We start from the raw sequence: 27,928 nt of genomic DNA on the forward strand, positions 1-27,928 counted from the left end.
CCTCTTTGATCCACTGGTTGTTTAATAGCATGTTGTTTAGCATCCACATGTTTGTTTTCTCAGGTTTTTTTTTGTAATTGATTTCTAGTTTTATACCATTGTGGTTGGAAAACACGCCTGATATGATTTCAATTTTAAATTTATTGAAACTTAGGTTTGTGGCCTAACATATGATCTATCCTGGAAAATGTTTTATGTGCACTTGAAAGGAATGTGTATTCTGCTGTTTTTAGTTGGAACATTCTGTATATATCTGTTAAGCGCAGCTAATCTAATGTGTCATTCAAAACCACTGTTTCCTTATTGATTTTCTGTCTAGATGATCTATCCATTGATGTAAGTGGGGTGTTAAAGTCCCTTACTATTATTGTGTTAATGTCAATTTCTCTCCTTTTTGTCTATTAGTATTTGCTTTATATATTTAGGTGCTCCTGGGTTAGTTGCATAGATATTTACAATTGTTTTATCCTCTTGTTGGATTGATCCTTTCATCATTATATAATGCCCTTCTTTGTCTCTTGCTACAGTCTTTGTCTTAAAGTCTATTCTAAGTACTGCTACCCTAGCTTTTTTCCCCTCTTCTTTCTTCCTTTCTTTCCCTATTTCTTTCTTTCTCTCTCTCTCTCTTTCTTTCTTTTTCTTCCTTTCTCTCCCTTTCTTTCTCTCTCCTTTCTTTTTCTTTCTTCTCCTTCCTTCCTTTCTCCTTTCCTTCCTCCCTCTCTCTTTCTTTCTTCCATTTTCATGTAATATCTGTTTTCATTGCTTCAGTTTTCATCTCCTATGTGTCTTAGGCCTGAAATCCGTCTCTTATAGGCAGTATATAGATGGGTTTGCTTTTCTATACATTCAGTCACCCTATGTCTTTTGATTGTAGCATTTATTCCAGTTACATTTAAAGTAATTATTGATAGTATGTGCTTATTGTCATTTGTGAATTATTTTGTGATTGTTTTATAGTTCTCTGTTCCTTTCTTGTTCTCTTGCTCTTGTCCCTGTGTTTGATGACTTTTAGTGTTACACTTGGATTCCTTTCTCTGTTACAGGTTTTTGGTTTGTGGTTACTACGTGGTTCATCTATAACATTCTATGTATATAGCAGTTTATATTAGGTTGATGGTTATTTAAGTTTAAACACATTCTAAAAGCACTAATTTCTTTTGTTCCCCCTCCACATTTTATGTATATGATGTCATATTTTGCATCTTATTTTATCCCTTGCATCTTTTTTTTTCCTTGATTGATTTTTGTAGATATAACTGATTTTCACTACTCTTTTGTTTTAACCTTTATATTAGCTTTATAAGTGATTGATCTACTAACTTTACTGTATGTTTGTTTTTACCAGTGAAATTTTTTTCTCTCATAATTTTCTTAATTCTAGTAGTAGCCTTCTTTTTCACCTGAAGAATTCCCTTTAGCATTTCTTACAGGCCAGGTGAGCAAACTTTTGTTTGCTTGGAAATACATTATCTCTCTTTCCATTCTGAATGATAACATTGCTGGGTAGAGTATTTTTGTGTAGGTCTCTTCCTTCCAACACTTGGAATATATCATGCACTTCCTTCTGCCTGCTTGCGAGGTTTCTGCTGAAAATTCAGCTGATAGCCTTATGGGGCTTCCCTTGTAGGTAACTGGTTTTCTTTTGCTGCCTTTAAGATTCTCTCTTTATCTTTAATTTTTGCCATTTAAATTATTATGTATCTTGATGTGGACTTCCTTGGGTTCATCTTGTCGGGAGATTTCCTCTTGATTCCTGGATCTGGATGTCTGTTTCCTTCCCCAGCTTAGGGAAGTTTTCAGTTATTACTTCCTTGGATAAGTTTTATGCCTCATTTTCCTTTTTTCTTCTCCGTCTGAGACCCCCCTGTCTGGTGAATGTTATTATGCTTGATGTTGTCACAAAAGCCCCTTACTCTATTTTCATTTTTTTTAAATCTTTTTTCTTTGTGCCACTCAGTTTAGTGTTTTGGTTTTTTGGGTTTTTTAATCCTGACTTCCAGGTCCCTGGTTTGTTCTTCTACTTCCTCTACTCTCCTGTTGAATCTTCTAGTTTATTTTCATTTCACTTGTTGTATTCTTCAGCTCCGACTGGTTCTTTTTTATATTTCCTATCACTTTGTTAAAGTTCTTACTGAGTTCTTCCGCTCTTCTCTTAAGTCTGTTAAGTACCTATGATCATTAATTTGAATTCTTTATCAGCTAGATTCCTTAACTCTATTTTGTTTAGCTTGTTTTCTAGGGTTTTGTCTTGTTCTTGTGTTTGGATCATATACCTCTGTCTCCTCACTTTGTCTGACTCTCTATTTATTACATACGGATATATGTGGTGCTCCCCTGAAAGGGCTGCGTGCATCCTTCTGTGGTGATTGAGATGACCGCTGACGGTGCCCTGGTGGGGGAGCCCGTTCTCAGCCCGACTGTCTGCAGGTACACTGAGGGGCTGGCGTTGCCTCGCATGCAGTTGGATGAGAAAGCCAACTAGCTACTGTGCATTCTGGTTGGTAGGGCTCACTCCCCCACTTCCTGGGTCAGGATTTGCTCTGGAGGTGTGCCAGTTCTGACCAGAGATGCCTGTTAGCTGTGGCAGGTATTAGTCACTCTGGAAGGGCATAGGTCCTGGCTGGGACTGCCCAGTGCAGGAGCCGCTTTGGAGGGTCACCTGCTGGTGGGTTGGGTTGAGTGGGGCTAGTCTTCAGGGGAATGTTGGGGCAGGGTGAGATGCTAGCAGGGTAGAGAGAGTGTGTCAGAACTGGCTCCCACAAGCCCCTCGTCAAGGCAGAAGGAGAACAAGAGAAAGATTACCTGCCAGCACTTCCTTTCCTGGAGAAAACTCCCGCAGATCCTGAACCCTCCAACACACATCCTAAAATTAGTCAATAAGTCCCCTTCATGAAAACCTCAGGCACTTTTTTTTTTAATCAGATTTAGTATTTTATTCTGGAAAAATTATTTGACAACAATATTGAAGTTGAATATTAAGTGTACATCTAGAATTTAGTAAACATAATTTAAAAAACCAGAATTCTCTTAAGATTAAACAGCATTAAAAAGAATGGACAAGGGAGGTAGAGGGAAATGGTCCCACATAGTCTATGTGTGTGCTAGAGGTGGAAGACTCATCAAGGACATCACGCAAAATGCTCAGTGAGCCAAACAGAATGAATTGGTATGTGATGATTATTCACAGTGTCCATGTATGCAACTGAAAATCTCACCAGTTTTCAAATGCTAGGGTCAGGCACTTTTTAAAACTTTTTAAACTACTACTTCTGTTCTGGGTACACTGGCCCTTGAAGACTGGTTATTGGTTTCCCTATAACCTTCCACCTCTTCTGAAGGCAGGCTCTGCTGATTTTCAAAGCCAGACATCATGGGGGCTCACCTTCCCTGTGCAAGTCCTCAGGGCCAGGAGTGCCTGCTGTGGGGCTGGGTCCTCTCACTCTGTGCCTGTGATGTCCCTCCTGCTTATGGGTTGGGTCCCCTTCATCTCTCTGGCCTTCTCTTTATAGCTTTAGCTCGAGAAGATCTATTTGGCCAGTCTTAAGGTTGTTTCTCAGAGTGAGTTGTCACACATGTAGTTGTTGCCTTGGTGTGTCCACAGGTGGAGGTGAACTCAGGATTCTCCTTCTCCACTATCTTCCCCCACTCTCTTCATTAACTTTTGATCAGTGTATTCAAACTTTAGTTTGTGTAGGGAGTTTCCTAGTGTAACTCATTTTATGGCATCTAAATGACTTGTGTATTTGTTTGTATCTATATTATGTGCATTAATACATGGGCGTGTATAGCAGTAGAGTCCACATTTACCTCCATGAGTGTATTAGTCTTCAATCCCCATGATTTGAAACCTGCCCTACCGAAATGAGGATACAAAAGTGGCATCCTGGTGGTGAGTGTGCGCTGGGTATGTGGGGAATGCCAGGCTCCATCATGCTCTCTAACAGAGCTCACTGTCTTGCCTCCTCTTTCCTCACAGGATTGGGCTACTCTTTGGACCGAATTCTAACCCAGACCTGATCAAAACAAACCCACAGCTCCCTGAAACATGCATGACCTTTTAGAAATTCTAAGTTCGTGGAGTGCCTCTCTTCACCTCCATCTGTTGACCCATGGTCATGTCACATCAGGCACTGGTTATGTTGATCACCTGTGCCAGGTGCTGTGCAGGGAATACAAAGACGAGGAGACCTCGATGCTGCTCTCGGGGCTCTGAGGGTCTGAGATAAGTGTATGAACACTCTCCACGTGGTAAGAGAAGGGCTATAATCGGGGTACACATGCTCACAGGATTAGGGGTGCTGAATCCCCATCCCAGATTCTGCCAGGATAGGACTCAGCATCTCTACCTGCTGAATTACTATCCCCTACCCTGCTTCATAAAATGCCCCGAAGTCCTGGACAGAGACTGTATCCATGGTGTGGTCCTACCCCTGAAAATAATCAAGGCATTGTAGCTTGTGACACCTTGGCTGGGCTCTCGGGACTGCCTTGCTGCAGCTCTGTGGTTTCAGGCTTCCCCTCAGCCTCTTTGTGTAAGCAATGGTGGGAAGCTGTGCCTTAGCATTCCTAGTGGATCCATGGGGACAAGGCTTCGGGGCTGTTTGAGCCTGAATCATGCCTTGGCCTCCGCCTTAGGGCTACCTTTCTTCCCCGAGCAGAAAGCATGGGAATTGGAGGGAATCCCTGCCTTGTAGTGGGGAGGAGTATGGCGGGCGAGTTGCCTCCGGCAGGAGTAAGGTACAGCCCTGTGTGCGCTGGGGGGTGCGGAGGCTGGGCCCAGGGCGTTTCAGGACCCAGGTCAGCGCTCTCCCGCGTCTGGCAGGGCTGAGTCTGCAGCCCCGCCCCAGAGACTGAGCACTTGCGGCCATTCGTCACCCTCACAGAGCATTGCAACTTTATGCCTACGCACAAAAACTGGAGGGACTCGTCCCAGAGTTTGCCACTGCCGCTGCCGCCGCTGCTGTTAGAACAGTTTTAATTAGCTGCAGGATTTTAATGAGCTGAAATCAAGACGAACCCCATCTCAGAAGCAAGCCGGAGCCACACACACGGAAGAACTCGTCTGACAAAACAGATGGAGGTGGTGTTCTCAGGGGACTGGGCTGTGTGCTCCGTTTCAGTGAGGAGCAGAGGAGTTACTGAGGCCAGGAGGCTGCGGAGGAAAGACGGGAGGTCAGCCCCAGCTCAGGAGCCTGGCAGGGGCAGAGCAGGGAGGCACAGCCCCCTCTGCTGCCCCAGTGGAATGCCTGGTGCCGGATTCAAGGTGACGGCAGTGCCTGGCTCCATTCTCCTCAAGTTGCCATAGCAGCCTCTCTCCCGAAGAGCAGAAGAGCAGCTCCTCAGCCGAGAGGGACGTCATTGTTCACTCCTGCCCGTGCAAGGAGGAGACTGACTGGACAGAGAACTTTCTGGGGCCTGGGATCCACACACCAAGTGGGTGCTCCCATGGGCACATGCCGGACACCTCTGGCTGCCTCCAGTGGGGCACCGGAGCAGGTCCTCAAAGCCAGAGGGGGTCCTCGGGGTGACTGGGGGGAGCATCCAGGCCTTGGAGCAGCTGCAACCAAGTGTGTCCTTGGAGCCATCCGTCCATCCGCCTGCCGGCCTGTCGCCACTGGAGGTGCGTGTGTTTTGGCTGAATTCCCAAGTCCTTGCTTGTGCCCTAAAGTGAATTTTCTCAAGAGACAAATTTTTAAATCAGATAAATAAGGAAATAGGAGGAATCCTTGGCCCTGACCTGTGTCCCAGGAGGTGTTTACAAGATTAATTGGATTTTTTTCTTACAGTAAAAAATTGGGGATGCCATTGAGGCCTCAGGGAGAGCAAGCCACTGGGAAAAGGAGGGATTGTAAGCACAGGACCTTCTGGAAACTAAGTGGGCTGTTTATTTTTCCTGCTTACCCTGCTCCACCCCCAGTAATTTGAATTTTCTTATTGTCTGTTGGTCTTGGTAGGGAGGTGGGGGGGTGGCTTCCCCTTGTCATTGAAGCCGAGTGTGATGCAGCGCATCCCAGGGGGGACCAGATGCCTGTGAGTGTTTACTGGGCCCCGGGCAGCCTGGGCCCAGCCTGTGACAGGGTCTACTTCCCAGGTAGCAGCTGGACTCCAGGAAAGGAACACAAGCAGCCGTTGGACCAACATGTTCCCATTGCCTTGAAAATAACATGTGACTTTGAAGACAAGGACCCTCACGGGAATGATGTGCACACTCTCTGAAGAGTCTGGTGATCTCCTAGTTACCCTCCACCTGCAAAGGAAGGAGGTTCCTGCAGATTCTGTGATGCTGGCCCTCCTCCTGGGGCACTGAAGACCCAGCCAGACGGCAAACTCAGGAGGGGAGACATGCTAATCTTTTGATTCCCATTTGCACAGAGCAAGGAGTTAGCTGGTTAGATGGTCTCCAGTGAGAACAAACACTGAGAGGTGGGTCTCAAAGGGGGAGGCGGAGGTCTGACGTTTAGGGCTGGCCAGGGAGATCATGCATGGCTCTAACACCAGCTTCCCTGGGCACGGAGAGGGTGCTGTGTTCTCTTGGGGGGGGGGGGCGTGGAGTCAACAAAATAGAAGATCTCGGAAGTCAGACACTTGAGTAGTTGATGCTCCAGCCATGGTGAAGGTGCAGGTCCTGGGGCTGGTTTTCTTCCCACCTCCCCAGGTTTGGGGCAGAGATGTGGTTCCCACCCTGGCCCCACGTGCTGGGGTTGGTTTGGGTAGGTACAGAAACAAGTGAGGACAGGTCATTGTTGCAGGACTGGCTTGTACGGTGACAGTGTGACAGTTGGGGAGAAGAGGGGACTGGCCAGTTCTTCTGCAGTCACTTGTGCAGTGCAGACTACTGTAAACAATGCAATGATGATTGCATGTGCTTCTGAGCTCCCCCAAGCCCCCGCCCTGCTCCTTTTTTTCATGAAATAGAGCCTTTGGGCCGAGATTGGGTGGCATTTTATTAACAGGTTTACCAGGCAGCCCTGTGCCCTAGCCATAAACTTGCCGTTCGTATTTCCCTCCTTCCTCTCTTTCTCTCACCCTAGGTCAGCTTGGCCACGTCTGACTCAGGAGGCTGGGGTGGCTGCAGGCAGCAGGCCACCACCACGACCATTATCATCAGGGTTTTGTGGCAGTTTCTTTAAGCCGGGGCCTTGCTGGGGCCTGTTGATGGTGTGTGTGTTCTGTGGCATTTTGTGTGTGTGTGTGTGTGTGTGTGTGTGTGTGTGTGTGTTAGTACGTGTGCCTCTGCTCCAGAAAGGCCTTGAGCTGCGTCTCTTGCTGCCTATCTGAGGGCCTTGTCCTTGATGAATCAGTGTATGTGACGTTCCTACTCTTCTAACTCCTTTCTTTGACTGCACGGGCACCCCAGGAGTTAAGCCAATTGCTCTGAGGCAGGAGGGCCCAGAGTGAGGGCCAGAGAGAACAGCTCCATCTCCCCCCATCCTCCCCTAGACCTTGGCACTGGCCCAAGTGGCCCCCACACACAGTGCCTGTCATTACAGAGGGAAGAGCTTGGGAGACCGCGGGGCACAAGGCATCCTATGGGCAGTGTTGAGAGTGACCTTGCCCTTCAGTGGGGCCTGGGCCTGCATGGCTGCATCTGTGTCTTTGCAGGACAATGAACCAGGTCCCAAGGACAGTCCCATCTGGGGCAGCCATGGAGGGAAGAGCCACAGGCCCAAATGAGGGACTCCAGAGTCTGAACCTTTGGGGTTTACCCTCTGCAAACCCAGGAGTGTCCCTGGCAATGGCAGGATGCGGCAGTCTTTCTCTGAGAGTGTGGGGGCATTTGCAGGGAGATCGGGGCCAACTTCAAACCTGGAGCCAGCTCCAGAGACAAAGCTGAGCCCTGCCCAGCGCTGCCTCCCGAACATCAAAGCTGGGAGGTCGTGGGAACCACCTGCGCGGCACAGCCCAGAGAGCCCAGCGTTCAGGCGCGTTCCCCATGCATGGAGGCCTGGGGCAGGTTAATTAAAGTTAACTGAGTGAAAACATAATTACAGTGACTGCAGAGGGGAGAAACCCAAACCTGCAATTTAACACTCTTCAGCACCAGAGCGGAGGACAGTCTAGTCTTTGGGAATCTTTGGCCTGGGAGGGAAGGGCTCCCCTTCCCACTTCCTGCCTCCCATCCCCCAGGAGCATGGAGACACGGGGCTGTAGCCGGGACTTCCTCCCCCAGCGCCTGGGCGCCTGGTCAGAAATGCTCCCTGAGCAAAGTGCTGAGCCTGAGGAGACCCCAGGCAAGGCAATGACCCTGTGCCAAGCAGCACATCTGGTCTGGGTCCCCTCCACCCAACTATGATCCCAGAGGCTGCTGGAAGCTGCTCCCCCTGGCCTCTGCCTCCCTCGGTGCTACTCTGTGCCAGGGCTGGGGGAGAGAGAGAGAAGATGGTATCTCTAAGCCCAGACTGTAGGAAGGGGTGAAGACAAGGGGACAGAGCGACCTTCCACCAACAGGGGAAGTTCTGAATGCCCTGTAGCACGGCCTCCTGGCAGGTCCCTCTCCTGCTCTACCCATCCTCTCCCCACTGCAGGAACTTACATCCTTCCCATGAGCAAATGGCCTTGGGGTGTCCCCCTCTTGACCCACAAACTTGGCCCATTTGGAGTCACTGGTTGGTATTGGGGATGTTTGGCATTTCTTTCTGTGCCCTGCAGGAAGAGCCAGCGAGAGGGGCATATCACCTGGGCATGCTCTGGGTCTGCAGTGGCCAGAGCAACAGGTGTCACAAGGGATGTTGTCACTGGCCTCTGAGCCTGGGATCTGTCAAATGCAGGTCTGGCTGCCTCAGCTCCGGGCCAGAGGGCCTCACAGTGGGAGTAACCGTGATCGGGCCAGAGCTGCGGTTCCACTGATGCAACAGACCATCCAGTGGGGTCTCTATCCCGCCAGCCCATCCATGGGTCAGGGAGACACAGCTCTGGCTGGTGAGGGGAGCAACCAGGAGCGGGAGTCTTCATCCCTGGTGGCCTCTGGGCTGGGGAGGCTCCTTCTCAAAGTATCTCGCTCTGTGGAGACACTTGTCCCCGGCATCCTGCAGAGAGGAGCCAGGGCAGAGAGATCCGAGAGCTCCTCTGTCCACCAGGCCGGTTATGCGGGACGAGGGCCCAGATTCCTGCCCCTTCCAGGGGCACAGACCCCTGGTGGGGAGCACACCTGCTTTGTTGGAAGCTCAGAGGGCCTGGGCCGGGCCCATCACAGGCTGTGGGTCTCAGGGCCCCAGCCTAGGCTTCCCCGGACAGAGGCCAGAGAGTGTTTCTGGCTTTTTTGGTGAGGCAGATAAAGGAGATCCTGCTGGGAAGCTGGTGTCCCCGTTGCTGGACTTCCCGCAGCCTCTGCGGGCTTGCCGAGGTGGGAGGGACACACCTGAGTAAATCTAAGGGATGGAGGGACCCAGGCATCATGCTTGGTCATGTGTAGTGATGGGGCCCCAGCCCGTGCAGGGTGCCCTGTGCCCTGGTGATGGACCATCTTTCTCCCCATCTGCCCTGCAGACTGTGGCCTGATGGACACTTGGTGTGGATGATGAGGGGAGAAGGCACCTCCCGCCCCCGAGAGGTGAGCCCGGAGCAAGCCCCGGATGACCCCCCGAGCCGGAACGATGCGGCTGGCCTGCATGTTCTCATCCATCCTGCTGTTCGGAGCCGCAGGCCTCCTCCTCTTCATCGGCCTGCAGGACCCCACGGAGCTGTCCCCTCGGCAGGTGCCAGGTGAGGCCTTGCGCTCGGCCCTGCCGCCCGCTTGCCCCAGCTCTCCTGTCCTAACTGCAGGCCTCCACGGCTGCCCCGGCGCCCAGTCTGTGCCAGAGAGCCCCGTAGGCATCAGCCTCTGGCCTCTGACCTCTAGCCTGTGGTCACTCCTCTTGAAGTGATCGCCAGGCTGCCCGTCTCTCTGCCAGTTGTTGCTTTTGGTGATACTGAGGTTTAAAGAGGATTCTGCCATCTCTTGGGGCCTCCACCACATGGTCTGGGACTTCAGAGGGTGAATGGCTTCTTGAGCCCCTGTCCCCCATGGGACTGTTTGTCTGTCAGCCCTGGGACCCCTCGAACCCAGCCCCTTGGCCTGGCAGATGGGGTCAAGGTACCTCCTGCCTTTGGGAAGCTGGATTGCTTCTGCAGGCCCCCACCTCCCGCCTGCCTCCCACACATCCCTCGTGAGCCGCTGAGGGGCGCACCCGTCCTGACCCACGGAGGTCCGCTGGGGACAGAAGGGGTGCACACGCGAGAGGACAGGCAGAATGGGGAGCGGGGAGCTTAGGCAGGGTGCCTGCTGCTGGCACACAGCCCTTGGTCATCTCTGAGCCGTGGGGCTGGGGGCCTTTAGCAGGGAGGTCTGTGAAGACACCCATGTGCTCCAGGACACGGACAATATGGAGGATTTAGGCAGAGAGATTCCTGCACCAGTCTTGCCTGCAGGGCTCACCGTACAGGAGGGTGGCGCCCAGCCCCTCCCCAGCCCCACCCTCAGCTCTGGCTGCCTCCCCCCCACCCCCAAGCACAGATTGAAGGCCTACAAGCATCAAGTAGAAAGTCAGAAGGAGCACAAGGAGACTAGAGTGGGGGCCCGGGCCCCGCAGCTGCTACCAGAGGCCCTGGTCGGGGAGGTCGATGAGTTCATTCTTTCATCTCCTAGAGGCAGCCAGGGCAGTGGGACCCCAGGAGACAGCAGGCAAGTCACAGGTACTGACTCATGCTTGGGCCGGAGTCTCACAGCGCGGGGGGACTGTCAGAAGTGGTTCTGGCTGCTCCCCGGTTTCTGAAGCAGCAAGGACATGTGACCAAGCTGGACCCTTTGGGGACCTCACAGCCTCATGTAAGCCTTGGAATGGCTGGCAGCCCTGTGTCGGCAGAACCGGGCCCCATGGGATAGGGCTGTCGGGCAGGCTGAGATTGGCATCACAGCTGTATGTTATCTGTGCAGAGATGAGATCCTGAACAAGGGTCCTCAGACATGGCTCGGGGTAAATGGTGTCTCCTTGGGAGTGACCCATGGATCTCTGGCGCCTGTCTCGGTGCGTGTGTGGTTGGGGCGCACACATGGGCTGTGGGTCCTTGTGTTCAGGGTCGGTGTTCTATGGGACAAGCCTAGGAGGAAGGGCATGAGCGTGCCTGTAAGGCAGGGCCATGCCCCCACCGTGGCACTCTGCAGAGACAGATGCTGTCTTCCTGGGTAGAGCTGGAGTCTGGGACGTGTGTCCTGCCACGTGGCAGCCAGCAAAGCAGAATGCGTGATCTTTGCGTCTTCTGTGGGTCGTGGACTCCTGCTCCTGGCCCTGAGCATGTGCGTGCGGATCTCTTCCATCCGGCGCGGGGCCGGGCCCCAGGACGGCTCGGATCCGGGGAGGAGTGATGAGCCAGGGGAGGGGCTCAGAGCCTCAGCTGACAGGGTGTGTGGGGCGCCACGAAGCCTAGGCGAGTGTCCCCCTGCAGTGCGGCTGGTGTGGGCCTGGCAGACTCATGCCCAGAGCACGCTTGGGGCTCGAGCGTGTTCTCCTGGCTCTAGATGGGGCTGGACCACCTTCACCACGTGGCAGGTGAGAGGCAACCTCGCCGTTCTACGTAAATCACATCAAACACAGTCATAAAACTTTAAGTAATGCTTATGTTACTTTCCCTGAGCAAAGTGTTCCTGACACAGGCTGTTTGTGTTGATTTGTTACTATTCATTTATTCTTTCCCTGTACTTCTCACAGCAGCCTAATTGTGATTCGGTACCAAGAAAGCAATATCAAAGTAATTTTCCACAACATTAGTTACAATTTTCTTCTGATCTTTCAAGTGAAACAATCCCATCCTGTTGGCTTCTCTGAGCATATAAACCTTGATTACATTTATCTGTTGGAAACCAGTGCTTACAAAGTGTATGTATCCCGTTGCATGGGTGGGTGGCCCCAAGGGCCTGGACAAGCCTTCTCCCCGTGGATTTCTGCCTGTGGGAGGTACAAAGTCAGGAGACTGCCCTGCCACTCAGATAGGGTAAGGCCGTTGGGGATGCCATCTACAGAGGAAATTCCACACAGGCTACGCTGGCTGTCACAGTGGCAGAAACTTCCCTGGAAATGCAGTGTCTGGGAGCCACTGTGGGTGGTATTGACCGAGAAGGAGGGTAAGGGGTGGGGGGAGTGAAGATCCAGATATAAGCTTGAGAGTAGGAAAAGGAGCCTTTAGTTGTTTGGATCCCTCGGAGTCTGGTATTGTTCGGATTTCTCCCATAGAGTTATTAGGTGTTAATAGCATCTGAAGCTCTCAGGGACCAGACAGCAAACCTCGCCTGACTTGTGCATTCAATGGAATCATATGCGCTTGCCAATTTTTGTAAATCAAACGGTTTTTCTGAAATGTTTGCTATATTTTAAATCAATCAGACCTTTTGAACCGTGAATTGCTGCTGGTTAACCTACCTTTCGGGTAAGATTAGATTTCGGTGTGTATCAGAGAATGCACCCATCCAAATTATTTTCCAGTCTTCCACATTGCCAGGCCCCGAGGCCTCAGGAAACTCACGTCTTGACCCAACAGACTAGACTTGCCCCTTCTCTAAGTGGAAGACTCAGAGAATAGGCCAGAGAACCAGGAATAGCACATCCCAGCCTGCTGGCCCTGGAGAGGCAGAAGGCAGGCTCCACATGTGTGGCTGGACAAACCGAAATTTTATGAGTTGCCTTTTTTTATGAGCCTTTTCTAATGGAGGGTTTAGAACACACCCAGGGTAGATGAGAAGAGTACAACGACCCCGTGCACCCAGGACTAGCACGCTCCTACAAGGTCAGGCTGGCCCCACCCATGGCCATGTCCTCCTAACTTTTGATGCCTATGCCAGTATCATGTCAACTCATAAATATGATAATATATTTCTCAATTTAGGGATAAGAACTCTTAAAACTTTCAGCAATTGTTTAGTGTTCAAATTTCTGGTTGAATTCCAAATATTATAAATACCGTTATCTCCACATTGTTTTATCCCGTATCCGGATCGTTGCCGTGCAGTGCAGTCTGGAGGCGGAGTCTTTCAATCTCTGAGATTCTCTCCTCATCTTTATTTTTCTTTTGTTATTTATCGGAGGAAACTGGGTCACAGGTCCTGCAGAGGTGCCCACCATTGGGATTTTTGTCAGTTTTACTTGTTTGGTGCAGTTGTCTTCTGTTCTTTGTATTTCCCATAAATTAAGTAAATCTAGCAACTTGATCAGATAGAGGTTTGGGGCTTCTTTTGTATTTGGCAAGAATGTACATGTGGCCGTATGTTCTTACATCAGGAGGCGCACATCTGCCTGGCTATGTTCTGTGATGTCAGTTGGCCACTGATGATGTGCCTAGGTCCATCCGTTCTTTTGGGCCTGTGCAGTGCAGTGCTCTGATTTTATCATTCCTTCTTCATTCTTTTAAGTGGGATGGATTTTGTTTTAATGGGACAAGGCGAGTCATTGCTAGTGACCCGTGAAGCCAAAGTGACGGTGGATTGATTGGTTTGTTCATTGGTAAATAAAACAAGCATGACCTTATGATACAGATTCTGTCATTAGCACACTATGAGTTGTTCTTTCCTTCGTTCTTTCTTTCTTTCTTTCTTTTTTTGATATTTGGTTTCTAGAGTGAGTTTTCTTAAGTCAGAGCCACCCCACGTTTCAGGGAAGTAGCTCCTTGGTTTCCTGAAGCCGTGGGGTTGGGGTGGTGGGGCTGAGGACTGGGCTGACTGATGCTGGGCGTCGGGGGGGAGGCAGCCACAGTGACGTAGCCTCCTTCCTGCGCAGGGGCCTGAGCGCAGACGAAGGGACTGGACAGCCTTTGGTGACTTCCTGGTCTACAACACTCTGCCCGGGGCACGCCTTCCACAGCACGAGGGCATCCAAGGATAGTAATAATAACAAACACTGATCAGGCTTTTCCCATGGCCAGATCTGTGTCAAGCACTTTACATGTATTAATGCATCTATTCTAATTCTCCTAAGGCTTGATGATTTCCATTTCCAGATGCAGTGCTGAGCAGTCCTGGGGTGGGCACAGCGCAGCACTGCTGATCCTGGCTGACACTCTCAGGCACATTACATGTATTTAGGACTCACTGAACACTTTTAAAACCCCAGGAGTTAAGTCCTATTACAGCATCTGACAGATGAGACTACTGAGATAAGAGAGGCTAAGAGCCATGCCCAAAGCCACACAGGCCTTGGGTTTCAGAGCCAGGATTTGCCCTTAGACAGCAGGCTGTCGCTGCCGCACCTGCTGCCGTCCTAACCACTGTGATGTTCCATACTGCCTGCTCGGGGCGCAGAGCAGGGCCTGGGCAGAGAGAGAGCTTGGATCAAGATTTGGAGGCATGAGGGAATTTGGCATGGGAGGAGCTCCCAGCGGATAAGAGGCAGGAGCGAGAGCCGCGGATCTAGACTAATACTGCAGACATGGCCAGTCCAGGGCCCATAAGCCTTTTTTTTGGAGCATCTCAGAGGAGCGAGCCTTCGCTGCCGGCTGCGGGAAGCCCCGGGGATCCTGAAGTGGGGGCGGCTGTGAGAAGGCTCTCTTTAGCGCTGCATGTCTGGAGCTGTGGGCAGGAGCAGGGGAGCAGATTGGATGGCGAGGAACCCAGCAGGGAGGCGCAGAGTGGTGTGGGAGAGAGGGCAGGGACTGGAGAGGGTGGATTCGGGGGTCCGGCCAAGTACACGGGTGGGACGATGATGGAGTGGGGGGCTGCTGCCTCAGTTCAGGATGCCTCTGGCTCTGGCTGATCGGGCCGGGGGTACTACTCACTGAGGCAGACACACCAGACGCCGAGCGGTTTGGGGGAGGCGACTGGAGACCACGTGTTCTGTCTCAGGTAGGGGGCATCTGAGCTGCTGGGTGGCGTTGCCCAGGATTCCAGACTCACAGGCTGCAGGCACCATCAAGAGAAGCAGCAACCTCCCGCCCCTCCCAATCCCGCTCCACCTGCATCTCTGCTCTTAGAACACGCACTCTCTCCTTTCATCTCATACACCTGAGGGCTGGAGGAGCCAGGGGGGCTGCCTGGAGGGCTGCCTGGAGGAAGGGAGCTGTGGTTGCTAAGAGGTGACCACATGCTGACCTACAGCAGAAGCAGTCGGTTTGGGGGAGACTGTGCTGGAGCCTGGGGTCTCTCTAAAGCACATGGTACTGAGCATCTTGCCTCATCTCTCACTGCTAGGAAATCAGCAGCGCCAGAATTCCGATGCCCATGGGCCCGACCAACTCCAGGGCTCCTGCTTTTGTTCCCTGGAGGCAGGGCTGTGTTGGCTGGAGAAAGTGTGTCCCTGACGCTTGGTCCCGTGGTTACCAGGGCCACACAGTGCTGCCTGTGCCAGACACTTATCTTGGTTCTACAGCAACTCTTTGTCCAGGTATGTCCCCTTGGAGCCCCGAGAACGCTGCAGGCCAGAAGCCCCGGGAGGGTCAAGGCCACAGGAGTAACTGCTGAGGGGCTCTCAGAAGCTCCTCGCTGTGAGGCTGATGGAGCAAGCAGAGGTGTGGTGGCTGTCCCTCCTCTGCCCTCTCGGGGCGCCTGGCCCCGGCTGGTCTGGGGGCGGGCAGCTGCTGGAGCCAAGGCCAGCTTCCTCGGAGCCATCTGCTTTCCCCGGGCAGGTGGGTTTTATTGGAATCCTCTTGAGTCTGTTTCCTGAAACCATTTTCTAACGGCATTGCGAAACATCATATATATTTTCTACAAACCTTGCGAGGCTGACACATCCTTGTTGTGACTGTGAATATCAGAAGTGACATGTAATTGCAGTGATCCATCCTGTTAAGTAGCTGGCAATATATCATTGCAAAATCAGCAGGGCTGGGACTCTCAGAACCCGGTGTTTCTGAACAATGCACCTGCAGTGTGTTCAAACCCTCCTACCAAACACCGCCAGAGGCTCGCGGGGGCCGCCTTGCCCTCCCTCGTGGCACTTTTCTGTGACCACAGCAAAGAAAACTTTACTCTAGGTAAAACCACCCGCTGAGTTTCCCATTCTTCGGAGCACCCTCTCCTCTTCACAGAATGCACTGGGGTCAAGGTCAAGGCTGTGGGTCAGGATCTTTGTAACAGAACTCCTTACAAGTGTTGCCCTTGGGCTTTTTGCCCCCCCCCCACCTTGTAATCTCCAGGGCAGCTCTGTGGGGTTCCTTCTGGTGCCATGGGGTGGGCGGTGCGCTGGACAGCCCAGTCACTGAGTCAGCAGGGGGAAGGAAACCCATGGGGTCAACAACTGCAGGATTGCAGACCTAAGTGGCCAGAAGCCCAAGGACACAATGGCTGAGCCCACCTTGATGAGGTGGGTGCACCGAAGCAGAGTCTGCATATTTAGGGGGCACCACTCACACTGTGTCCTGTGCTAATTCCGGGGTAGTGCTGACCTAGACACTGGGGTGAAGGGTGCCCCCTGGATGTACAGAGGGCAATACTGATGGAGGGATAGACACGGGTCCCCCACAGGGTAATCAATTAGAAGGTGCTGGAGAAGGGGGGTGGTATTGGGACACCCAGCCTTCCAGTGTGGGCACCTGGAGCCCACTGATTTGGTGGGCCCTGGCGTGCTGGCTTTGGAGTGGCGTCTAGAGTCTGCTTTCGGAGGCGGGGCTTCGCGCAGGACCCGCCCTCCCGCCCTCCCCTGGCGGCCATGTGGGCCAGTCCTCTACAGTGGGACCTTCTCTGTCCCACGGAGGCTGGGACATCCCCAGTGGCACCGCTGGCCCGCAGTTTCCTGGCATCTGCTTCTGCAGTTGGGCCTCAAACATCTCCTCCCCTCTCTGCAGAAGACAGCCTGGGGGTCTCCAGCCAGAACCTCACTTTCCTTGGGTGTGTTAAAATAGGCTAAATGAAAAATAATGAGCATGTAGGAACTAATAACAGGAATCACCTAATTAAATTAGGAAACAGACATCCTATTGCTATAATCTGAAAATTGATATTAATAGAAAATGGTCCCAGAATTGTTATGCTCAAGGTTCCTAGGGGTGGGGAAATTAAAGAGGAGAGCAGAATGGAAAGTTGGGACAATCGTATCCAATAAGAGCAAGACTTATGTTTTACTGGGACTAAAGAAAAAGGTGAAAAATGGAAGACGGGATCATTGTGTGGATCTAATGAAGTAATGGACAATCGTGGCTTTGAGAAGGACAGAGCTCCACGTGCCTGTATGATGATAATTTGAAAAATGAGCTTCCGTGTGCATGAAACATGGTGATAGTTACCATTTTTTGGCGCCTGGCACTGTCCCCAGTGCCTTTGCTCGTTCCTCCGCATGGGCGGCAGGCATGACTGTCCTCAGCTCAGACTCCAGAGAGGGAGGGGTCCAGAGTCCTGTGGCCAGAGTGGCCCGAGCCAGGATTCAGACCCAGATCTACCCCATTGCAAAGCCCGCCTCGGCTCACTGCCCTCCTTGCCTGTGGCTACGAGTCGATGTTACCATCTGCAATTCTTTTATCTTCTGATGTTTTTCTGCCCTTTCTTCAAAGTGCACTTCTTGCTGGCACCTCTGGCAGCTTGGGTCCACACAAAGCCACCTTCTGAAATTACAGCCCAGCTGGAAAACTGGGTCTCTTACTGTGTCCGGGCCTGGGCCGGGCCGCGCGGGCCGCCAGTTCCGGGGCTCACGCCGGCGCGGGAAGCCCCGGTTTCGGGTTGTGTCCACAGCTCCCAATGGTTCCCGCAGGCCCCTCCGTGGGGGCGAGTCGGGCTCTGTTCTTCGCCTGCGAGATGAGCCGCTGCGTGGCGGGCCCGGAGCGGGCTCGGGGGTGGGGGGAAACTTTTCCCACTCTGCCCGGCCCAGAATGAGTTGGAGGGACCCGGCAGGGAGGAGGCGGAGGGGGTCAAGATCCGTGTGCGAGATGCCCTGGAACCACATGCGGTCTGGGCTGCCCTGACGGCACCTGGGCCGGCGTGGGCCCCAGGAGGACTAGGCCAGCGTGTCAGCGGGGGAGGGCTACTCCCCGGACTCAACTTCCTCTCCCTCCTTGTGCGCCCCGCCCCCACCCCTGACCCCAGTCACCAGCCAGGCTTCCTTAGTGGGGGCTGCCAGACATCAGAGCCAAGCTCCCGACTCAACTCAAGGGCTCTGCCAGGAGAGCAGAACTCCAGTCCCGAGGGTGGCCGGGGGCTCCAAGGCTCCCTCTGTCTGGCTTGCCCGCCCCTCAGCCACATTTGGCCTGTGGTCTTGGGGCTGGGGCAGTCGAGGGGGCGCTCAGGACGCACGGTGAAGCAGGTGCCGCCCTCGCTGCCCATGTGGGGAAGGGGCCAGTGGGGTCCTAACGTGCTCATGGAGCCCCTCTCACCTTTCTGAGGTCCTGCGTTGCTAATGTGGGCTAATTCTGTGCCAGAGAAGGGTGCAAGGACAGGGCTGTTGCTATGGTTGCTGTCCTTCTCCATGGCCACTGGGTGGTTCTTGGTTGTTTAAGCCCTGAAGAGGTCATGGTGGTAGTTATGACAACAGAAGCACCAGGGAGTTGGTGTGAAGGCCGATGCAGGTCCACGGTGCAGCGAGCCCGTCAGGGACACGGTGGGTGTGGGCTGGCGCCCCACATGCCTCGGGTCAGGCCTCAGTGGGGCTCTCCTTGGGGCCCCACCTGCTGGCCCTTCCTGTTTATTCGGACACCTTTTGGTGGCCTCAGGGTCAACGTGTGTCTTCCCCCGCTGAAATATTTGCAGTAAGTCAGGCTCTCAGGCAGATCCCGTCTAAGCCAGGAGCTCACCGTTACCTGTCTGCTGATGCTTTCCCGATAGAGCTTGTTTCCGGGCTCTGGGGCTCTGCGGTTTTACCTGAGGGCTGCTTCTCAGCGAGCCCTCGGGTCTGGCCGTGCACTCTCCAGCCCTCTGCGGGGGTTCTGAGGACCACCCAGAGAGTCGACTAGCCCCCGTCCAAGCCCCCCTTCCCCCCTGCTTGGTGGTACCCAGAGCCAGTCAAGGGTCCAGTCCCTGGCCGGTGGTTCTCGCCCCGGGTGGTTCCCAAGCTGGGTTGGACCGAGGGGTGGTCTGTGCACATCTCAGTTGTATTTCTACCTGTGCTTCATCCTGGCAAGGAGAAACCTATAAACATTTGTGAATGCATTCGACCTTTGCCCTCAGGGTCTGGCCTGCCCCCAAGAGAGGGAGATGCGGGGAGAAAGGGACGAGGTGGGAAGTCAGTGAAAGCTGTGTGGGGTCACTAGGTCCATCAGAAAATGCATCCAGGGAGCGGAGACCACAGGGAGTTCTGTGCAGTGTGGGCCCAGAGTACCCAGACCCTCCCCTTTATTTTTTCCAAAGAAGCCGGGAGCCTGTACCATATTTCTGTGAATTCTCCTGATTTCTAAGTGGCAGCTCAAAGTTTTGAAGTTTAGAAGACTGTTTCGGTGTCAGACAATAGTTCATGCTTGGCACCTCCTATCGGCCGGATGGACGGGAGGGAGAGGGTCTGTCCCATGTCCCTCCCTCCCTAGGGGGTCCTGCCCTCCCTGTGCAACCCTGCCCCCCAGGACAGAGAGGTGGTGGGTCTTGCCAGCAGGGAGGGAACGGGTTAACTATTTCCTGCCCTGGGAGGACTTACATGGAGCCAAATCCCAAACGAGTCACGGACAGAGTTTCTCTGGGTGCGTCCTGGGGTCCCGAGGTGCCCGTGTCTGGTTCAGGGGCCAGGAGCCCTGCCAGATAACTGTTCATGGCTTCAGCACAGGGCCTGGGGGACTCGTCGGCAGAGGTGTGGGGGAGACAAGGGCCGGGGCAAGGGTCTGGGGAGGCACACACTGAAAACCTTCCTTCATTCACACACAGCTACTCATATGCAGAGGTTTGTACCACTAGCACCTGCCAGTCTTTGTTGCTGTGAGTAAAGGATCATTTCTGGACACACCTTCCTGCAGGGGTGGGCTGGGTGTGGGCTGTGGGCACCCAGTGGGGTGGGCATGGGTTAAAATGGATGTTCTGTTTCCCACAATGATGACAGGGATGGCGACACCGGCCTTCTTTGTCTCCCCCCCGGGTTACTGTCTGCGGTGGTCACATCTGTCAAGGATCTCCTGGGAGAGGGACCAAGGCTGGCCCAGCATGGGCCACTTTGCACGTCCCTTCCCTGCTGCCTCCACATCAGGGACGATGCCACCAGGGCTGTGAGTGGGATCAGAGCGTTCCAGAGAACCCTGACAGCATCCAGGGAGTGTGGTCTGAGCAGTGATGATGGTCGGAGTGCTGAGCGCCTGCTGAGTATCAGGCACTGCACTGTATGTGCTTTACCAATACCCTTTCACCAGGTCTCTATTTTAACAGATAGGGAAACCGAGGCACAGAGGAGTGGAGTCGTTGGCCCAAGGTTACACAGCCAGGAAGGGGTGGTGCCCAAACTAGATCCCAAAGATGCAGGGTCTTACTGGTGACTCGGACAGCCACTCAGAGCTGAGAGTGTTGGAGGCCAGCCTGGGGGCCCGCGCCACGCTGCCATGTGTGGGGTGTGCACCGTCCCTGTGTGTGGCAGACCTGTGCTGGTCTGTGCGTACGCGTGTGCTGGTGGAAGGCTGGGACCTCTGTGAATGCTGTGTGCGTGTCTGGCTCTCGTCCACGACTGTGTCTGTAACTGTGCACACAACCAGGGGTGCAAGGGCATGTGCTTTGGGCTCTCGGCTCTCAGGGAAACCCTTTCATGTGTGCGAAAGTGTGGGGCTGGCTGCTTTGAGTGCACACTGATCCTCACACCTGCCGAGCTGGTGTGGGACGCACAGTCAGGGCCTGGGCGGGGGCAGGTGACTTCGGCGCCACAGGGGGAGAAGCCTGTGGGTTGTCAGCCACAGAAGTGGGTGAGCAATTGCTGTTCCAGCAGGAACTCCATGAAACCAGTTGTTGTAACCCCCTTGCCTGAGACCTGGGTAGACCAAGTAATGAAATTACATTCATAATATTTCAGGTCGAATGATCGCTGTTCAAATTAGTTTCTTCCCAGAACCAAGCCAGAGGTAGCAGCAGTAATTAGAGGATTTGTGGGCTTAAACCCAGCCTGCTCGTCGGGCACGCACAATATACGGGGCTTGCAAGGCGGGCGCGGGCCTGGCGTCTCCCTGGGGAGTGGGAAGGACAGTCCGTGAGAGCAGGAAGCCCACGGGTCAGGGGGAGGTGGGTTCTCGCTGCTGGGGGCACTTTTCCACTTGCACCTATTTATTTCAGAAACATTTACTGTGCGCCAGCCTGGCTGGGCACTGGGATTCTGCAGAGAGCAGGACCGCGGGGTCCCTGCCCTGATGGAACCCAGTGATGGGGAGTTCCCAGTGTCCCCCAGACTCCTTCCCAAGCTGCCCTTCAGCCTCAGGAGTGCTGTGATGCCTCATCCTGCTTCCACTCCCGGGCTTGCAGCCGAAGGTCTGAGCCTGGACCCAGCAGGACTTCCTGCTGATCAGGGAAAGAACAGAAAGGGCATTTGTGTGGCCCGGCCCCCACCTAGCCCACCCTGCGTCCTGGAGGAGGGTTACGGGAGCTCACCCCACCGCAGAAGTCACACCCAAGGCCAGACCATCCCTCCCCACAGCCAGTTTTTTATTTCTTCCATTTGCTTCACTGAGGGGAACACACAGCCCTCCTTAGGGAGCAGAAAATGCCAGAATCCCAAGAAAGCAAATACTGTCAGTGTGGTAAGCCTCAGCAGTATGGCTGACTGAGCTGATGTGCCCACCCACCCTCGATAAAAAAGGACCTAAAACCTCTTTAAAACCCAAGAAGGAAAGAGAAATCCCAGGAGCCAGGAAATGAGGGGGATTCAGGAGAAGCAGTGAGCTCTCGGGGCTGCCTGCCTCGGTGCCAGGGTCTAGGGCTTTAAAAAAAAAAAGAAAACAAAACCCAGCTTCGTTCAGGTATAATTCACATGCCATAACATTCACCTATTCAAGTGTACATTCAGTGATTTTTGATAAACTTACAGAGCTGTGCAACCATCACCACAATCCAGTTTTGGGGTATTTCCTTTGTCCCCCAGAAATCTCTTATGCCCACTTATAGTCACCCGACATTGCACACACAACCACAGATCTGCCTTCTGTCTTTATACTTTTGCCTTAGTGACCATTTCATGTAAATGCGATCATATGATACATAGTCTTTTACAGCCGGCTTTTTTTCACTTAGTAGAATGTTCTTGAGATTCATCATGTCGTAGCATCTACCAGTAGTTCCTTCCTGTTTATCCCTGAGTAATATTCCACCACATGGCATTGTGGTTCAGCTATTCAGCAGTTAATGGACATTTGAATTGTTTATACTTTTTTGGCTGCTGTGAACATTTACATGTCTTCATGCAGACATGTGTGTCTTCATTCTCTTGGGTGGATACATAAGAGTAGAATTGCTAGGCTGTGTAGTAAATCTATAATGAATTTATTTTAATTTTAAGTTTATTTATTTATTTTGAAACAGAGAGAGCACGAGCAGGGGAGAGGAGAGAGAGGGAGAGGGAGAGAGAGAGAGAATCCCAAGCCGTTTCTGTGCTGTCAGCTCAGAGCTTGGCGCAGGGCCTGATTCCACAAACCGTGAGATCATGATCTGAGCCCAAACCAAGAGTCAGAAAGACGCTGAATTGACTGAGCCACGCAGGTGCCCCAAATTTATGTTGAATTTTAAAGAAATGGCCAAACTGTTGCCAAAATGTCTCCACCGTCTCCTTTCCCATCAGCAATGCACAAGGACTCCAATTTCTTCACATCCTCATCAACACTTGTTATTATCAGTCTTTTTAATTACAGTCATTTCTAGAGGGTGTGAAGGGATATCTCACTGCTGTTTTAATTTGCCTTCTCTAGAGACTAGTGATATTGAGCATATTTTCTGTGCTTATTAGCCATTTGAATATCTTCTTCAGTGACATTATCTGTTTGAATCTTTGCCTATCTTTTAAATTGAGTTACTTGTCTTCTTATTGAGTTGTTGTTCTTTGTTTTACAGATCCAAGTACTTACTAAATTTGCAAGTAATTTCTCCCATCTGTGGTGTATCTTTTCAGTTTCTTAATGGTGTTTTTTGAAATGCAAAAGTTTCTAAGTTTGAAGAAGTTCATTCCATCACTTTGCTTTCCTTTTTTGGATCATGATTTTGGTGCTGCATCTAAGAATCTTTGCTTAACCCTAAGATCATAAAGACTTTCTCTTGTGATTTTCTCTAAAAGTTATATAGTTAGTTTTATATACCATACATATAACGCTAATAGTATCTATTATATATAGTTTTAGCTCTTACATCTATGCCTGTGATCCATTTTGAGTTAATTTTTGTGTTTTGTGTGAAGTAATGGTCTAACTACTTTTTTTTGCCTGTGGATATCCCGTTGTGCCAGCACCACTTACTGAAGGCTGTCTTTTACCCATTGTGTTGCCCTTGGTCAAAAATAAATTGCCCACAAATATAAGGGTTTCTCTCTGGAGTCTCAGTCCTATTCTGTGGAGCTGCATGTCCATCCTTACACCAATAGTACAATGTCTTGATTACTGCAACTTTATAAGTTTTGAAATCAGGAAATATAAGTCCCCCTGCTTTGTTCTTCTTTCTCAAGATCATTTTGGTTATTCTGGGTCTTTGTAAAAACCATGTACATTTTTATGTGAATTTTAGGATTTGTCCATTTCTGCCAACAAAAAGCCTACTGTGACTTTGATAAGTGTTGCATCGAATCCAACAATCAATAATATTGAGTCCTCCAATCCATGAACATGGAATGCCTCTCCATTTATTTAGGTCTTCTTTAGTTTCTATTAGCAATTTTTGTAGCTTTCAGTGTACAAGTCTTATCCTTCTTTTGTTAAATTTAGTCCTAAGTATTTTATTCTTTTTGATGCCATAGTGAATGAAATTCTCTCCCCAATCTTATTTCTGGGTTGTTCATTGCTAGAAATACAATAAAATTTTCTATATTAATCATATACCCTGCAACATGTTAAGTCTAGTAGTTTTATTGTATGTGAATGACCCAGGATTCATAAAATACAGGGTCATGCTGTCTATAGTTTTACTTCATTTTCAATCTGAATGCCTTTTTTTCTTGCCTGATTGCACTGACTAGAACCTCTAGTACAACATGAAATAGAAATGGTGAGAGTGGATTTCCTTGCTTTGTTTGCAAACTTAGGAGGAAGGTTTCAATGTTTTTCACCATTAAGGATAATGGTAGCTATAGGCTTTTTGTAGATAACCTTTACTAGTCTGAGAAAGTTTTTTTCTACTGCTAGTTTGTTGAAAAAAATTTTCTTTACCATGGGAAAAAAAGCATTTTGTCAAATGCTTATTCTATTTCTCTTGAGATGTTTATATGGTTTCATCCTTTATTCTATAAATATGGTGTATTACAGTAATACATCAACCTTGCATTCTTGAGATAAATCCCACATGCTCATGGTATATAATCCTTTTTCTATGTTGCCAGAGTCAGTTTACTAGGATTGTGTTGTGGAAATTTTCGAGTAATAGTTGTCTGTTGTTTTCTTGTGATGGCTTTGTCTGGCTTTGGTATCAGATTAATGTAGGTTTCAGCATGATTTGGGAGTTATTTCCTCCCCCTCTTCTATTTTTCTGGAAGAGTTTGTGTAGGGATGACATCATCCTTTAAATGTTGGGTTGAATTTACCATTAAAGCCATCTGGAAATGGACTTTTCTTGGTGGGAAGATTTTTAAATTACTAATTACATTTGTTTGGTATAGATCTATTCAGATTTTCTACTTCTTCTTGTGTCAGCTTTAGTAATTTATGTCTTATTAAGGCTTTATTCATTTTATTCAAGTTGTCTAATTCATTAGCATAAAGATGTTGGTAGTATTTCCCTGTATTCATTAGTGACATTCCCTCTTTTGTTCCTGATTTTAGTAATTTGTGTATTCTCTTTTTTGTTTGCAATTCAAGCTAAAAGTTTATCAATTTTGTCAATCTTTTCAAAGAACCAACTCTTAATATCATTGTTTTTGTCTTTTTTGATGTTTTCTCTTTCATAGGTTTCTATTCTAATATTTATTATTTTCTTTTTGCTTGCTTTGAGTTTAGTTTGTTCTTCTTTTTCTAGTTTCTTAGGTAGAAGCTTAAGTTATTGATTTGAGATCCTTCTTTTCTAATAGTCATTGTAGCTATAAATTTCCCTCAAACACTGCTTTAGCTGCTTTCCTCATCTTCTGACCCATAACTTTCTCTAAATATCTGTCTGGTCTGCAGACAGACTCCTCCTATCCACCCCCTCTGCCCCCCAACTTGTATCATAGCCTCAGACTAGCTGAGGTTTTGGAATTGGGTAGGGGAACTGGGTAGGGGGGATTAAAACAGACCTGGGCTCACACTCTCCTTCCTGAGGTTCAGTAGAATTTTTGAATAAATGCTGCTTCTTATGTTCTGTATCTCTGGTCCATTTCTAGAATTATTCAATGGTTGGGGGAGTTTTACATTTTAATTTTTTTCCTGCTCTGTCCTTTCTTTTGGGGAAAAGAATTTGCCAGCCTTCTCCCTCAGTCATTCCAGAAGCCCTACCTTCAGGACTGGGGTCATGATGTCTACACAGACAGGAGATGAGGTCTCTGGCCTGACCAAGGTGCTGCACCGGAGGGCAGCTGCTCCGTAAACAACACACTCAGAAGGCATCAGAATCCCTGCTCACTGTCTCAGCTTCCTCAAGGCAGGCCCAGTTTACACCTGTGGGCTGGTGTAATTATTAGCAATGCCCCTCCCACTCTTAGAGGTGACTTAATTTTGATGACAGATCATGGCATTCGGTAAAACGAAAATGTAACCAGAAAGCCTGGGATGCAAGAAATAATGGTAAGAAAAGAAGTTGTCAATATATAGGTAAAATTAATAATAAGGACTCACTTTTGGGGGTGAGGGTGGTTAGGAACTGCAATGATGTGAGTTCAGATGGGGGGCAGTAATAGTTAAAAGTCTAAGGGAATCTAAGTTTGTCAGTGAGGAATACTGGCGTCCTAAGAAACTTTGGACTTGATTTTAAAATACGGCTAGGGGTCCCTGGACGGCTCAGTTGGTTACACATCCGACTCTTGATTTCAGCTCAAGTCATGATCTCACAGTTCATGAGATCGAGCCCCACGTTGGGCTCCAAACTGACAGTGCGGAGCCTGCTTGGGATTTTCCCTTTCTGCCCCTCCCCTGCTTGTGTGCATGCATGCTCTCTCTCCCTCTCTCAGAATTAATACTTTAATCACCTCCTGTTTGCCTTGGGGAAGGGACAGATTCCCAGCCTGTGGTTATGGGGATGGCCAACACTCAAAACTGAGCTCAACAGCAGTTGATAATGAGTCACATGTGCTCACAGCCTGGGGAGGACACTGCATGTCATGCAGGGTCACAGGGAGAGGGAACAGCAGGGGGTGGCTTTGGGAGCCAGGCTAGTAGAATCAGGAGGGCAGAGTGCTCCCCGGCTCTCACAGGAAGATGCCGCTGGCTTGTCTGAATAATTCCAAGAGCTGCTAGGGCATCGATACCTGTCCTCAGGTAAGCAGGGACTGTGTCTCGTGCCCTGGACGAGGACGGTTGTTCGGCTGCGGGGCCCCATCTGCAGGAGCAGGGTGGGGAGGGAGCTTGTAGTGCTGCCATTTGAGGTCCTCCCAGTTGCATCAGATATCAAGGCAGCACGTGACATTGGGCCTCACTCGTAGGCCTTACACTGTGGTGGCAAGTGTCCCACAGAAGCCTGAGTAGAAACATGTCATCCTGCGTGGGGACTGCTTTGAAGCAAAGTGGGCTGGAGAGGAGGCTCCTTGCCCCAGTTACAGGACTCCCCCAACCCCCATCTAGGGTGCTGGTTCCTGCCCTGGCCCCCCCTGCCTCTCCACGCTGCCTGTCTGCATATCCATCCCTCTGTCCACCATCTGTTTGTCTGTCTTTGTTTACAGGGACATAGTCCCAGGGTCTACCTTGTGCCTCCTTCAGAACCAGCATAGCTGGAGACTGGCCAGTCATGTGACCCCCTCCCCTCCCCACCCCCACAATGGACAGTGGCCAGGCATCAGCCATGAGGCCCTGAGCCCAGCATTGGTGTTTCTGGCACTGGCACCCCCACCCCCACCTGTCATAGGTAACCCCAGGGCACCTGGGCACAGGCCCACCATCCCTGACCCAGGGGGTCTGTAGCCTGGCAGGGCTCACGGCCATTTCCAGAACCAGTGTAGTCCAGTGGGTGGGTGAAGTGAGGTTTCATTTGCCACTTGTGGCTTCTCCCAGCCCACGAGGCTGTGCGGAGGTCCGCAGCAAGCATCTGCTCCTCCCGTGTGACTGCTGGTCACCCCTGGCAGGCACCACTGCCTGGGACCAGCCCTGGCGTACTGGACAGCAGCAAAGGAGGAGCAGGTCCCCATCTCAGGCACCTCTGAGGCACTGTCTCAGATGCCCCGTGCATGTGGGGCAGATGTGTGGGCGAAGCCTTCCTCCCGACTCCCCACTCCCTGGGCTCTCCATTCCTCAAGGCTTGTAGCTACCGGGAAAAACGCAGGCATTTCAGGCTATTACAGCTGGACAGGCTGGGACTGGGGTTTTGAACCAGCCGGTTATTTTGAGCCACAGAATCCCCACAGAGCCTGGCTGGGAATGCAGAACATTCGGCTTCCATCTTCCTGGAACCAGGAGGGCAGCTGCTACTTAGATAACAGTTCTCGACCTGGCCTGCTTATTCATCAGGCCTGCGGAGGCGTTAAAAATCCCATGTCCCAGCCTCCCCCGAGGCCCAGCACACCTGAATCCCTGGGAGAACCTCTCAGGAACCCCATTGTGCAAGCAAGTTTGAAAGTCACTGGATTCAGAAGAGTGTTTCTTGACTTCAGTGTAACTGTGAATCACTTGCATTAACCTGTGAAGTTGCCAGTTCTGATTCTCTGGATCTGGGTGGGGCCCAAGATCCTGCATTTCCGCCAGCAAGTCTATATACTGGGAGCTTCCTAAAACTACAGGCTTTCACGGCCTGACCCTAGATCTGCCGAATTGCAATCTGCATTTTGACAAGATTGCCAGTGGT

The 27,928-nt window shown here is 51.1% G+C and overlaps 1 protein-coding gene across 3 annotated transcripts in view; it reads left to right on the plus strand.

Annotated features, from left to right (window-relative positions):
- Window positions 1-27,928, plus strand: part of CHST8 (carbohydrate sulfotransferase 8) — a 121,637-nt gene that overhangs the window by 50,814 nt on the left and 42,895 nt on the right. For 2 of the 3 annotated variants that reach the window (XM_029926351.1, XM_029926352.1), the window contains exon 2: window positions 9,487-9,702. In XM_029926351.1, the coding sequence (XP_029782211.1) occupies window positions 9,573-9,702 (130 nt within the window). In that variant the 5' untranslated portion in view covers window positions 9,487-9,572. Of the gene's footprint in view, window positions 1-9,486; window positions 9,703-15,167; window positions 15,342-27,928 lie in introns of those variants that run through there. The other variant, XM_029926349.1, reaches the window with a different exon arrangement.

Source organism: Suricata suricatta, chromosome 16 (genome assembly GCF_006229205.1).
Source record: "Suricata suricatta isolate VVHF042 chromosome 16, meerkat_22Aug2017_6uvM2_HiC, whole genome shotgun sequence".
Taxonomy (NCBI): Eukaryota; Metazoa; Chordata; class Mammalia; order Carnivora; family Herpestidae; genus Suricata; species Suricata suricatta.